At 40.1% G+C, this 15,225-nt stretch overlaps 2 protein-coding genes across 2 annotated transcripts in view; one reads left to right on the top strand and one right to left on the bottom strand.

Moving 5' to 3' along the window:
• C8B (complement C8 beta chain) overlaps window positions 1–15,225 on the top strand; it is a 186,219-nt gene that overhangs the window by 120,408 nt on the left and 50,586 nt on the right. The gene's annotated exons all lie outside the window — the stretch shown is intronic.
• The window catches only part of C8A (complement C8 alpha chain), a 69,336-nt gene that overhangs the window by 48,078 nt on the left and 6,033 nt on the right, over window positions 1–15,225 (bottom strand). The window contains exon 2 of the mRNA XM_081486763.1: window positions 5,851–5,953. Within this exon, the coding sequence (XP_081342889.1) occupies window positions 5,851–5,953 (103 nt within the window). The remainder of the gene's footprint in view (window positions 1–5,850; window positions 5,954–15,225) is intronic.

Here is a 15,225-nt window from a genome sequence, read left to right on the forward strand (position 1 = left end):
TCATAAATGGTGATGTTCAACCAGAGGTTGTCATCAGCTGGAATATTGAATTAGGGCCTCCAAACATCAAATGAGAAGTTTAGACTAAGTATTTCTAGGGTCTTCCTCCTTGCCAGGAAGGACCTCCATCTTCCCTTTCTGAAGCCAGTTAGCACCTATTCATCTTTCAAGACACATGGTTTACCTTCTTGGGAAAAAACTTCTATAACTCAGTAATGTATTCTCAGTTCCCTATGAACCCTCTATCTTAGCACTTGTCATATAAGGTTGTTATTGCCTACTTCTTACTTTACCTATCTCCTTATTTTAGGAACAATTTTCATATGGGGTCAGGGCTGCCAAAGGGAGGACCATGTCTTATTTGGCTTCATATACTTGGCATTTGATCTATGATGCATTGCATGGGAGGCACTTTTAGAAGATGTTTATTGCTTCTCTTTTGTAAAATTGTTTCTGATCATGGCATCTCCTCTTTCCTTGTGACATATCTCATATGATTCAGGTAGGGGTAATGTCACCCCCTTAGTCATAGGATTGTGTGGATATGAATGAGGCAGGGAAACCAGGGCCCCATATCTGCCAAGTCGCAATGATTGGTTCATGACTCAGCCTTATGGCAGTCATAGTCCTCTCTGGGAATTTTCTTTCAGAACTTTTGGAAAAGATAGTTCCTTTTTAGCTGAAGTTGCCGGGTATCAAGTGATCATGTTGCCTACGAGGTAGAAAGAGCCCATGCAAGAGGTCAAGAGACAAAAAGAGCTCTAAAGACACCATCTGAGCCCCTGTGTCCAGCTTTGACTGCAGATGAATAAATACTTACTGAAGGAAGGACAGAAGGAATAAAATGCATATCTATCTTGGGCTCAATGTTTTTATGTTACTGTTTTCTATAGGATGTACAGTGTGAGGTACCAGTGTATAAGGAGGAAGCTGAAACAGTAAGATATTCCAAGAAATTGAAGTTCCATCCCTGTCTTTGAGAAGCTCAGAGTCTAGTTGACGAGATAAAAAAATATAACAACACAGAACATGGGGGTATAGAGAGCTTCATACAGAGTGTCGGTCAGCGCCATATTTTCTGCTGCCTTTTGTACTGGCTCAGCCCACAGACCCCGCCTTCAAGACTGTAAGTAAGTAAATAGGGAGCCAATGACTTGAGAAGCAAGACAATTGAGTTCCTGACTTGAATCTATCTCTTACTCACTGTGTACAGTGTCAGTGCCTGGTACTTTCTGCCTCAGTTTCCAGATCTGTAAAATGAGGTGGTTGACCTAGTTAACGTCACCAATCATAATTACTATGATTCCTCTACCTGTGTCCTATAGTTGGAAGAGCACAGGCATGAAATTAGCCCAAGATTAGACCCACTTGGGTTCAAACCCAGATTCACTTACCAACTGCCCATGAGCAAGTCACTTATCTTTTCTGAGCATCTGTTGTCTAATATGTAAAGTGGTTGTGATGACACCTTAGCTCAAAAGGATTTTGTGAGAGCTAAGCGAGAGGTCTGAGACCATGTAGGCTTGTGCCTGGCATATCATTGGTACAAAGCAGAAATGGTTTCTACATCATTATCAATGTCAATGCAGCCTTTTCCAGATGCTTCCAGGGATGAGTGCAAAGCGAAGTGAGGCTCCAACCAGTCCGTCTGCCTTTCATGCCTGTCAGTTAATGACAGATGACCATGACAGATTTGTAAACTTGGTGGGAAGAGATTATAATTAATGGTCAACGTGGGAATATGAAGATATTTTCAGTGTCTACCCACATTCTTGTTCCACAATGCAGTAAATACAAGAGAGCTTGTCATACCAATATAGAGCCAGTTCTCTTGTCTTTCTCACCCTTAAAAAACCTTCATCAGTTATGTGACCTGCAGTTACCAATGTGTTGATGATGATGATGGTGGCTACCAGTTATTGAATGCTTTCTGTTGGCTAAACACTCTACATTCTTTTAAAAAACATTATTATTTATTTATTTGGCTGTGCCTGGTCTCAGTTGCACACATGGGATCTTCAGTTGAGGCATGCAAGCTCTCAGTTTGTGGCATGTGGGATCTGGTTCCCTGTGTGCCTGCGTGAGGGCTAAGTCACTTCAGTCATGACCGACTCTTTGCGACCCTGTGGACTGTAGCCCGCCAGTCTCCTTTGTCCATAGGATTCTCCAGGCAAGAATACTGAAGTGGGTTGCCATGCCTCCTCCAGGGGATCTTCTTCACCCAGGGATTGAACCTACGTCTCTTATGTTTCCTACATTGGCAGGCAAGTTCTAGCACCACCTGGGAAGCCGTCTCATTCCCTGACCAGGAATCAAACCTGGGCCCTGTGCACTAGGAGTGTGGAATCTCAGCCACTGGACCACCAGGGAAGTCCCTCTACATTGTTTATCTCACTTAATTCTCACAAGTCTAGGAGGTTACATTCTATTCATGATCCCATCTTAAACTGGGTTAGAATTCCAGTTCTTCAGCTCACAGTGTGTGTGTCACTGGATAAATTCCTTAATTCCTCTGACCCTCGGTGTTCTCATCTGTAAGATGAGAGAGATCTGAGAGTGTTCTGAAGATTAGTGATCACACAGGTAAAGACACTGGATCTCTGTTCCATTCTTGTGTGTACCCAGTAATAAGAGCTGTCAACTTTGTCATCATCCTTGTAGCTGTTGGACTACTCTGGAATGATTATGACTGAGAAGGTATTGGATTAGGTAACCATTAATGTCCATATAGCTCACTACTCTCACTCACTACACTCCATATAGCTCCAGGAGAGGCATACAGTTCAGATTCATGGGCATTTTGGAATCAGACTGGCCAGATTTTAAATTGAGGCTCTGCTGCATTCTTAATGGGCAACCTAAGTTAAGGGGAGGACGGTATCTATCTGTCTATCACCCACTACTGGCTGCCAAAGTCAAATAAGAAGATGATTTATTTAAAGCATTAACGCAGTCCTTGGTCTACAGAAATTATTTAATAAATGGCCACTATTATTGTCGTTAACATCCTTCCTGTGGTTTCTATACTTGAAATGATGGTGTAGGCATCAGGTTCATTCCCACCCACTCCCTAGTTTCTAGGTTGCTATCAAATAATGAAGACATTGTATTGCAGACAGGTTGATAAGGATACTCCCCTAGGGACTTCTCCGTGCCATTGCCCATGGTTGGTATCATTAAGACATAATTTTCTTTTCTATCTAGTAGACAATGTTTCTTTTCAGAAATGCACATCTTTGGGAGATTTTGAGAGGAAGAAATATATTAATAAAAAGAAAGTCAGATGGCCTTTCAATTAAATAGATAACAGAATCATTGTAAGAATTACCTTAAAGACACGACTTTTTGAATCCCTAAGAAAGTAATCAATGTTGATGTAAACTGTAAGTCATTCATCTGTGCTATCTGCTATCTAAACTGTAACACAAGAGAAAAATGTAGCTTTAGGATGTTATTTCAATGTATAATAGGTTGAATAATGTCCATGCAAAGAAATCAAGTCCTAATCCTTGAAAGTAGTAAATGTTACCTTATTTGGGAAAAGGATCTTTGCAGACATTATTAACTTGGAGAAATTACTCTGGATTATCCAGGCGGACTCTGAATGCCATCACAGTGTCCTTGTAAGAGGAACGCAGAGGGGGATTTCACTTATACACACATAAGGCAAACACACAGAGGGGAGAGAGTGATGCAGACAGAGGAGCAGAGATTGGAGCGAGCAGCCCCCAGAAACTGGAAGAAGCAAAGAACAACTTCTCCTCTGGAGCTTCCAGAGAGAGCCTGACTCTACTGACACCTCAACTGCAGACTTCTGGCCTCCAGAACTGTGAGAGAATACATTTCTGCTATTCTAAGCCACCCAGTTTGTGGCATTTATCACAGCAGATTCAGAAAATTAATCCAGAACGTCAAAGCAGAATGAGAATTAGGGGCCAGATATTTTTAAACCGGAATGCCTAAAATTATTTGGCATATCCCAGAGGTGGAAGAGGCAAGATCATAAATTTTAGCCTTCAGAGTTAAATAAACTAGGTCCAAATGTCATGTATGGATGTGAGAGTTGGACGGTGAAGAAAGCTGAGCGCTGCAGAATTGATGCTTTTGAACTGTGGTGTTGGAGAAGACTCTTGAGAGTCCCTTGGACTGCAAGGAGATCCAATCAATCCATCTTAAAGGAGATCAATCCTGGGTGTTCATTGGAAGGACTGATGTTGAAGCTGAAACTCCAATACTTTGGCCACCTCATGCGAAGAGTTGACTCATTGGAAAAGACCCTAATGTTGGGTAGGATTGGGGGCAGGAGGAGAAGGGGACGACAGAGGATGAGATGGTTGGATGGCATCACTGGCTCGATGGACACGGGTTTGGGTGGACTCCGGGAGTTGGTGATGGACAGAGAGGCCTGGCATGCTGCAGTTCATGGGGTTGCAAAGAGTTGGACACGACTGAGCGACTGAACTGAACTGAACTGAACTGAAATGGTGTTTCCACTACTGTCATAAAATCTTCCCAGAGCACTTTCCTGTCTCACTGAGGAGGGGGCTGGAGGCAGGAGAACCATCAGCAGACTCTGTAAGAGGTCAAATGAGAAAAGAGCAGGGCTTGATTCAAGGCAGAGGGAGTAGGGGTAGAGAGGAGGGCACAGAAAGGAAGTGAAACCGCTCACATTTATTGAACACCTACTATGTGCCCTGGTGACTCAGCCGGTAAAGAATCTTTCTGCAGTGTGGGAGACCTGGGTTTGATCTCTGGGTTGGGAAGATCCTCTGGAGAAGAGAGCAGCTACCCACTCCAGTATTCTGGCCTGGAGAATTCCATGGACTGTATAGTCCTTGGGGGTCACAAAGAATCAGACACAACTGAGCGACTTTCACTTTTACTGTGGGCCAGATGCCATGAAAAGTGCTTTTGTATACATTATTCATTTAATGTTCTCAAAAACTCTATGATGTACATACTGTTCCTACTTTCACTTATAGATTAGGAATCAGAGGCACAGAGAAGGTAAAAGATATGTCCAAAGTAACACAGCAAATAAGGTGCAAACCAGAATCTAAGCTGTTCGATCAAAGCTGAAACACAGGCTTGACAGCAGTAGGCTAGTAGACAAGGCTCAGGCAGTGGTGTACCACGTAAGGGGCTGCACCCACCCTGTATCCAGTGAAGCTGTGTGTTATCTGCAGAGATTTTAAAACACTAAGAAAACAGAATAGAAGTTAGTCTTTTTATTATCATGATAGGCCAGTGATTCTGAACAAAGACAGAGCTGTAATACTTCTCCCTGCCAGAGCAGAGTACTCCCAACATCCCCCTTATGCTACTGAGTTTAGCAATCATTTTGGACCAGTTAAAACCACTTATGTGGGCAGGATAGATATACATCTGTTTATTGGGCGTGTCAGCCTTTTTCAGTTCATGAAAATGAAATCTTCAGAAACACCCTGTGTGGCATGCTTTGGTTTATCTCAGTTTTCCATAGGTCATGGACAGCTTGGCATTTTGTTCCCAAGTCACTGGTCCCTCCAGATGGCTCTCACTAGAGGACAGTAGGTTGGCCAGGACCCAGAGGGGCCAGTGGGGATCAGTGTGCCCGTGTCTGGAAGGCTACTTTTTTCCATCTAAGCCATAACATACATGTCTGAGTAGCCTCATCCAAATGCCTTTCAAACAAAATCAGAAGAAGCAGAAATATGTTCCATCATGTGTTTATGGCTTCTGAATACCTATTTCTAGATCCATTTTCTCCCCAGACTTCTAGATTTATAGTGCCAACTGCTTATCCCCATTTGAATGCATACTAGACAATTCAAATGCTAAATGCTCCAAAATTGGTCATTAATGTCTCACCTTTTTCTCCTGGCATGGAAAGCAGTCTGTCCACTCTGCCCAGTTGTCCAGCTGGCATGAAACAGCTGTGGGGATGAAACTCTCAACAGCTCGACTGACTCTCCTAAAGAGACAAAAGACCTCGATTCAGTTTTTAATTTTTTATCATAATCATTTAAATCTCTGTAATTATAAATGTGAAAAGGTGTTTTAATATGATGGCATCTTTATAATACGTAAACAGATGCTGAATTTTTACCCAGCTTTATTGAGGCATAATTGATAAAAAATTGTATGGTATATTTAAGATGACTGGTGTGATAGTTTGATATACATATACATTGTGACATGATTATCACAATCAAGGGAAGCACATACCTCACCTCCCATAATTACCTTTTTTCCTTTTTTGGTGTGCTAAGACATTTCAGACTTACTCTTTTAGCAAATTCCAAGTGTACACTATGCTATTACTAACTCTAGTCACCATGCTGCACACTAGAAACCCAGAACTTTTCATCCTATTGAGAGAGTCAATTCCTAGGCAGGCTGATAAGAAGTCCCGGGTCCCTGAGGAGGAGAAAGTGGTCTGGGGCTCTCGAAGTGGAGATAGGGGTCTGGAATTCTCAAGGTGGAGGAAGGGACAAACATCTTCTTTTTTCTCTCTACATTCCTTAGTCTTAGTCACATAGTTTTTTCTGATGATTACACAAGAAACAACTCAGTTTAAACTCTGTATTAAGGATTATATAACAACAGAGTATTCTGCTTGAGGACAGTTTCTCCTCCCTGAAAACCTTCTGGCTAATCCTGTTATCTTAAAATGTAAATTATGGGAGTGGGTCTAGTAAGATCTTTACAATCTTGAGACTTTCTTTTGATTTATTGTAATAACTAATCAAAAAAGTATATAACTTCCTTGCTTAGACTAGCGAGGGGGGCACTCTCTGCCCCTCTTCTGATGTCTATGTCAGAAGCTTTTCCTGTCCCTTTTTCACTTTAATAAAACTCTGCTACACAAAAGCTCTTGAGTGATCAAGCCTGGTCCCTGATCCCAAAGCTAAATCTTTTTCGGAGATCATGAATCCGACATCGTTCACCATAAACCATCACTATGACAGAAAGTTTATATCCTGTGACCAACCTCTGCCCTTGTTGTTCTCGCCCCAAGCCCCTCTATTCTATCTCTGGTTCTATGAGTTAGACTTTTCTTTAGATTCCCACATATACCTGAGATCATGCAGTATTGCCTTTTTTCTGCCTGGCTTATTTCACTTAGCATAATGTACTCCAGGTTCATTTATGTTGTCACAAATGGCAGGATTTTCCTTTTTTATGTCTGAACAGATACTTAATTTTTTTTTTTTGAATTTGTCCAGGTTGCCCATTGATTTGGGCATCTGGGTACTTGTAGCCACAGAACGTGAAACAATATCATGATATATATTCCCTTAACCTTCACATTATCCGGAAGTAGGAGTGGGGATGGAGCAAGGAAACGAGAGGAACATTCATAAAGGCACAGTTTTTCTTACTTGGAACCTGGGCTGCAGGAGTATTTCCAATACATGATTAATTCTATCATTCTTCTTAAAAATTGCATGTGCTGTTTTTAAAACAAAAGATATATGGCCTATTTCTCTTTTTATCCCAATATTTTATTGTGGTAAAATATACATAACATAAAACTTATACTTTACCATAATCATTTTTAAGTGTATAGTTCAGTGGCATTGAGTACATTTATATTGTTGTACAACCATCACTGCTTCCATCCCCAGAACTCTTTTCATTTCCATGCATCAATTTTGAGATGTAAAATTTAAGCAAATAAAAAAAAGAACTGTGCATGTTTTCCCTTCAGTCAATCACAGTTTTAAGAAATAAAGAATAAAAATATATTGTGCCTCTACCATATGCAAGGATGATGCTGTAGTGCTTCAAAACTCAGTCTAATTATGCCATGAGCTGGTCCTCATAATGAATGATGCCCCCCTAGGCTGCAACTCCAGACAGGAAGCCCTAGGATCCTCAGGAAAGGGGTGATCACATTTATCATTGGTTCTCAAACTTTGGTCCTGGAACCCTTTATACACTAACATACCATGAGGACTCTGAAGAGCTTTTATTTAAGGGGACTAGATCTATTGATAGTCACAGAATTAAAAATCAAAACTGAGAAATTAAGAAGTGTTTATTTTCCCATTTAAAATCACTGTGAAATTATTACATGTTACCATGTATGTTTATTTAAAAATCCATTTCCAAGAAAAATAATTATTGAAAAGTGTTACGTTTTATGTTTTGGCAAATCTCCTTGATGTCTGGTTTATAGGAAGCAGCTAGACTCTCACCTCTGCTTCTTCATTGAATATGTTGCTTTATGTTGCTTTAATTGAAATCTATGAAGAAACTCCAGCATCATACAGTTATGTAGTTGAAAAAGTAATGTAGTTGAGGAGTGTTTTAATAGTCTTCTCAGATAATTGTGTATGTTCTTTGATGTTACACCAACACTTTAAAAGCGGTAATTTCTTAAATGTTAGTTGTAGTTGTAATCTGAAAGCTTATCGGTGAATTTTTTAATTCTCTGTTACATTAAAACTCATTGGTCTGTGTACACTTTAAATGGACCCAGTACGCATGCATGGGCTTCCCTGGTGGCTCAGTGGTAAAGAATTCACGTGCCAGTGCAGGAAATACGTGTTCAGTCCCTGAGTGGGGAAGATCCCCTGGAGAAGGAAATGGCAACCCACTCTAGTATTCTTGCTTGGGAAATCCCACGGACAGGGGAGTCTGGTGGGCTACAGTCCATGGAGTCTCAAAAGAGTCGGACATGACTTAGCAAGTAAACAACAACAACATCCATACATAATTTTTATATAGCAGCAAACATTGGAAATTGAGAAAATAATGGCTCCCTGAGTGTATGTATCTTAAAAATATTCACATATTTCAATATAAAATATTTAAAAGTCAAATTTATTAATATTAACAGTGATCTCAAGCTCATAGTAGTGAATATGTTTTCCAAAATTTTAATTTTCATTTGAAAGCCCAAATTTTGTCATTGGTAACAAATAATGCTATCTGTTTTCCTGGAAGTAATAGGCCCTCTGCTCATTTTTGAGACAACGTCTCCCAATTATCTTAGCCTGAATAACAGTAGTTTGTCTAGCGGTCATTTTGTCAAGTAAAAACAGTGTTCCAGGAAAAAGACATCAACACTGACTTAACTCAAACAGTTGCTTTTTCTTAAGACAGTCATCATACTCAGGTATAGTAGAAGTTCTTTATGCGTCCTTTCCATTTGGCCGCAAATAATATTTAAATAACATGTTTTCAAAGATTGAGTTTTAATAAAATTAACAATTTTGACTGTTTTAAGGAATTTTCTAAGTGAAACAACTTCTTCCCTATAAGTTTGATGTCACTGCCTTGATTTGTGTCAAGGACACAGTAGCTTTATTCAATGTTAATTTTACACCATCAGGGTGAACATAAACACAGTGAAAAGAGAAAACAGTGTCTTAGCATTATTGTGAAATTGTTTTGAATTCCCAGATACTGCCCTCATAAGATCTTGGGGACTGCCTACAGTCTGCAGACCACACTTCGAGAAACTCTGATTTATAAAATGATGTTAGTATATAACACCAGCTCTATCATCCCTTCAAAGAAAACTTTAGTGTTCAGCTTACCATCTTCCTCTCTACCCAGTTCCTCTCATCGCCCTGGGAGACCTCAGCATCGCTGTGAATGAACCACTCAATGCTCTCTGCTCGCAGTTGTTCCTTTTCTTCCTCTTGAGTGACTCTTTTCTTTGTTCCATTATCTTCCATGATTTCATCCTGGACTTTTGCTCTCTGAAACAGCTTCCCTCCCAAATGACTAATTCATGGGTCACCTATGAAGTTATTTGGGGCTCCGCAGCCTCTTTTCCTTCTATCTCTATATACTCAAGTATTCCCGTGAACTTTTCTCAGACCTCACTGGGGCCTCCATTGACTCCTAAGCTGTCTCTCTAGCAATAAGACCTTCCCTATTTTCATTTTTCTTCACAATAAGTTTTGATTTCATGATCCATCATTGTAAAATTGTAATTATGTCCTGAATTCCTGGACCCCACAGTTCAGTTGATCACACCTACCCATGAAACCCAGTCTTGAAAGAATCCAAATATCTTTCTCCTGGTTAATTCCTAGGTATCTTTAGCCTTATCATAAACATCAGTTCCTTAGGAAAACATTCCTTAATACTCTGACTGATGACATATCTCTCTTCACATGATTTGGTCAATCTCTGCACATTTTTGTCTCAAAATTAGCACACTTATAATATTTGTATAGTTTCTGCCATCTCCACCAGATCATAAGCTGTATGAATGCGTGTACTTGTACTGTTCACATGTTTGCTACTGAACTCCCAGCACTTAACGTGTTGCCAGACCCAGGGAAGGTGCTCAGTAAATATTTAGGAAAGTAAAGAAAAGAAGAAAGGGAGAAAGAGAGAAGGAGAGGGAGGGAGAGGAGAAGGAAGGGAAGGAGGGAGAATTAAAGGGGATGGAAAGAATGAAACCAGCTTATGGAAAATAGAAGGACATTGTTTAGAAATTTATTTGAACCTAATTTCCAGCTAGAATCTAATTAAATAATCCTGGTGTCTAGACATTCAGATGGCTCAAGGTTTGGTCCATATGTTATTTTTCTAATAGATTGTGCTAATATTAAAAGCTTGAAGCATAGAAACATGGAGAAAAGCAAGGGTTATAATCACCAAAAGATGGGAGAGAAGTTACAAGGGCAGAGGTTTGGGAGCAGAAAATGACTACAGCATTAGTTCTGCATCTCGCTGTAGAATTGTCAAGATAATGTCATTGTAAGCCCACAGAGACTGCATTATGATGTCAAAATGGAAGGAAACAGTATTAATGGATGGAAGCAAAAGCTTAGACAGAGCAGTGCTGTGTTGCTGTAGTTTTAAAAGCTTTGTGACATGATGTCTAGACCGAGGCACACACAGTCATGCTATCACTGAAGCAAGGCTACAGAAGGTACACAAGGACCATTCATTAAGTCGTTACAGGGCTCCAACCTTTTAGCCAATATCAATATGACTGGCGTTTTCTCTTATCATGTCAATGAATTTTTACATAGTTTATTTTTTTATAGATTTTGAAAGTCATGCATTCTCCTTTAAGAGAACATAGAAAAGATTATAAAAGAAAAAAATTGTCCCAAATTTCCACCACCATTAATTCTGTTTCCTTTCTTTATTTCCATAAAATAGTTGAGGTTATACTATTACATTTTTATATGTTTATCTTTCAATTTAATATTATCAGAGAAATATAAATTTTTATGATGACTGCACATTGTTCCATTCCACTAACATTAAACAATTAGAGTATTGAGCACCCAGTTTTCCTGTATTCTAAGTTACTTACTGAAGATACATCCTGTAAACAGAATGGCTAAATTGAAGGATACAAATGGTTTTAAAGTTTATGACACATATGGCCAAATGGCTTTCCAAAAGAACTGTATCAATTTTTCAATTACTTAAGGAACATATAATAAATCTGTGGCCTAGTAAATCTTGGCAAATAGTTTGAAAGCATCTCCAAGCTACTGAAAATTTACTCAAACAGTAAGATTCAGGAGTCTTTGATTCTAGTCTTTATTTGGCATCTACCTTGCTGTGCCACTCTGAGCAGAACCCAGAGAGGCTTTTAAGTTTTTCATCTGTAGAGTCAACACAAGGAAATATAGTGGTCTGTGCAGGGTTCCTTCCACTCTGCACAGTGTGCCCTGTGGAGTACTGGTTCCTGAGTTATGCACTAGAGGTGGAAAAGGGAAAGAAGCAAAGTTACCTGGTCAAATAGATTTGGATAAATTGCATACAACATACTGCTCTTGGAGATTTAAGTGTCCAATAATACATTAAAGACTCTGAGAAGTTCTGCATTTTAATTTACTTAATCCAGCAGTTACCCAATTTTTGACCACAGGTCATTTTTTTTTTTTTTTCATGTAATAAGACCATACAGCACAGCTGAAGAAACACTGATGTAACAGAAAGGGGTTTAGAGTATACCAAAGATGTATATAATCCAGATTCTGCTACTTAAAGCTGAAAATAAGAGATGGTAAAAACTTGTGAGACTGTTTTGAATATGGGAATAAGATTACATATGCAAAGCCCTAAGCATCAGCCTGACATACATGCTAGTTTCTTCTCTATAACCTTCTCAACCCCATACATGCTCATCAAACCTCTTCATCTTCATCAAAAACATATTGAATGACCGCTCTGTGAAGTGCCAGAGACTAGTGATATGCTTCCCACCTGCCTTTTTAGATAGGGTGACATATTGGGCAAAAGGCCTAAAACCTGGAATTGAATGTGGCCATCTCAGCAATGTAGATCACAGAATAATTAATTAGCTACCCATCCCAGGTGAGAAGATCAGAAGGCCCAACCCCAATTAGTTGGGTCATCCTAATAAATTGGCTCTGCTTATATTCAAGGCTGATTGTCACTAATTATACAACCTTGAGCCACTCCCATTCAGTTACATGGAAATTTACCTCATGAAACAAGTATTGAAAATTTGACTTTCAAAGTGCTGAGTCTCCAGTGACCTCCATGTTGCTAAATCCAGTGGAAAGCTTTCTGGCTTGGTCTTAATTGCCCTCTGTTAACCAGCATTTCCTTCTTGAAATATTTCTTGTCTTGGACTTCTTCAGCACCAAACTTCCTTGCTCCCTTCTTAGCTCTGTGTCCAGTTCTCTTTGATGTCTCTGAAAACTAGAATCCTTCAGGGTACAGTCTTGCCTTTTTGCTTTTCTCGTTTTTGAGAAAGTAGGATCCATTTCCTGGGCTTCTCATACCATCTGTGGTAATGCCTCTAGATTGAGATCTTCAAGCTTGGAAATCTTGTCTTGTTTATCCAATTGTCCCATTTTATACCTCTGCTAGTGCCTCTCAGGCATGGTGAACTTAATGGCTCCAAGCTTAAACTCTTAATTTTCTTCTTTTAACCTTTTCCTCTCTCAGTTTTACCCACATCAGTAATTGGAACCACCCTAACACACAGTTGCTCAAGCCAGGTGCCTAGCAGTGGTCTTTAATTTTTTCCATTCCCTCGCACCCATATCCAGGCCTTTGGAAATTGCTGTCGGTTTTGCTTTCAAGATGTATCTCAAATATCTTCCCCTCTGCCTATCTAGACTGCCTCGTCCTAATATTAGACACCGTTATCTCTCACCCAGATCATTCCTTGGCCTCCTATGGTCTGAGACGGTCCACTTAATTTCCTTCAATCTTTGCTCTGCACAGACACATTTTAAAATGAGAAATCAGATAATACCCACCCTGTAGAAGATACTCCATGTGATTTTTGTTTGTTTTTCACTACACATAGACTAAAATCCAAATTCCTCATGAAGGTGCCAAAGGACCTCTGTGATCTGGCCCCTGACCACCTTTCTGACATCTTTTCAGGACACAATCCCCTGATCTCATGCTGTTCTCATCCTGCAGGTCCTTGAACCTGACAAGCCATTTCCCCTGGGGTTCCTAGCATATACTGACTTCTCCACTCTCCCTGCTCTTCACATGGTTTCTCCCTCCTCACCATCCTTCATCTCTCAGCTTAAACTTTTACCACCTCCACAGAGAACCCCCCACTTGCCTATTTTTAGATTGCTCTAGAGAAGGTAACAGGCAGAAAGGCCAGGGGTCTCCAAATGGAGGAAGTAGGCTGCAAGTGTTAGACATTTTTTTATCTCTCTCTTAAGTGGCAGGAGGAAACAAGCTACAAGTGTTGGATTTTTTTTCCCCTTCTCTATACAAATTTAAAAAGGTTTCTTTTAAAATTCCGTGTTGCCATAACATACATCTGGTTCCACCTGAACTTAACTTTTCTCAAACACTGAGCTAACCAATGCATTTTTCTCATGGAAATGTTTTTCTTAAGCTATGTTAATGAACTATGTATTTACCTTAGACTCTGTCTTTAAGTTGGTTCCACCTAAGACTCAGAACCCACTTGACAAACCAGTATGTTTTACTCATACAGTTGTTCTCTTAATCTATGTTAATAAAACCATACATTTGCTTGGAAACCTGTCTTTCTTCAAGATTCATGTCAATCATTTTATGGCCTGGGATGACTCACCTTGTGCCAATGTTATCTCAAAATGCATGTTGTGGGTGAGGGGTCTGATGCCACTCTGAATTTTGAGACATCTTTCTCTAATTAACAGCTTGCTGATAGGTATATAACATACTGCTAAAGGCTAGCAGGGGGGCACTCTTTCTGCCCCCTTCTAACGTCTATGTCAGAAGCTTTCTCTATCTCTTTTATACTTTAATAAAACTTTATTACACAAAAGCTCTGAGCAATCAAGCTTTGTCACTGGCCCTGGATTGAATTCCTCTCCTCCGGAGGGCAAGAATCCCAGCATCTTTCACGGCTCAGCAACAACCTTTCACTCTGATATCCTCTATTAAAGGACCCTTTTTGTTTCCTTCATATTATTTACCACAATTTTTACTGAAATGTTCCGTTTACATGTTTATTGACTGATTCCATCACTACACTGTAAATTCCTTGAGAGTAAGGGCATTATCTGTTTTGTTTGCTATGTACCATACCTCTTTTTTGGTCTGTTTGTTTGTTTAGTCACTAAGTCCTGTTGGACTCTTGTGGCCCCAAGGACTGTAGCCCATGAGGCTCCTCTGTCCATGGGATTTTTCAGGAAAGAATACTGGAGAGGGTTGCCATTTCCTTCTCCAAGGGATCTTCCCAATCCAGGGATTGAACCCAGATCTCCCTCATTGTGGGCAGATCCTTTACCACTGAGCCACCTGGGAAGCCCATAAGCATACCTGGAATATGTATTAAATGAATGAATGAAAAGAAATGAATGAATGAATGAGCAGAATCTACTGTGTTCCAGGTACACATAGAATTCCACACAAAACTTCTAGTTCTGACCCTTTTCCAGGCTTTCCTGCAATATATGCATAATACTCTTTCTTCCACATGGAGTAATCACACCCCATCCATCTGCCCAGACTGTCCCAGTTCAGTTAGGGCTCTTTTCCTCCAGATGGTTTTCTGCGCCCCACTGTGCATAGTTAAGTCTCATCAGTCATGTCTGACTCTTTGCAGCCCTGTGGACTGTAGCCTGCCAGGCTCCTCTGTCCATGGGGATTCTTCAGGCAAGAATACTGAAGTGAGTTTTCATGCCCTCTTCCAGGGTATCTTCCCAACCCAAGGATCGAACCTGGGTCTCCTGTCACTCCTGCAGTGCCGGTGGATTCTTTACTTCTGAGCCACCAGAAAAGCCCACCTACCCTCTGCTAACATAGTCCCACATATGTAGA

The sequence above is a fragment of the Giraffa tippelskirchi genome, chromosome 5 (assembly GCF_054371585.1).
Source record: "Giraffa tippelskirchi isolate mGirTip1 chromosome 5, T2T-mGirTip1v1.2.pri, whole genome shotgun sequence".
In the NCBI taxonomy this organism is placed as follows: Eukaryota; Metazoa; Chordata; class Mammalia; order Artiodactyla; family Giraffidae; genus Giraffa; species Giraffa tippelskirchi.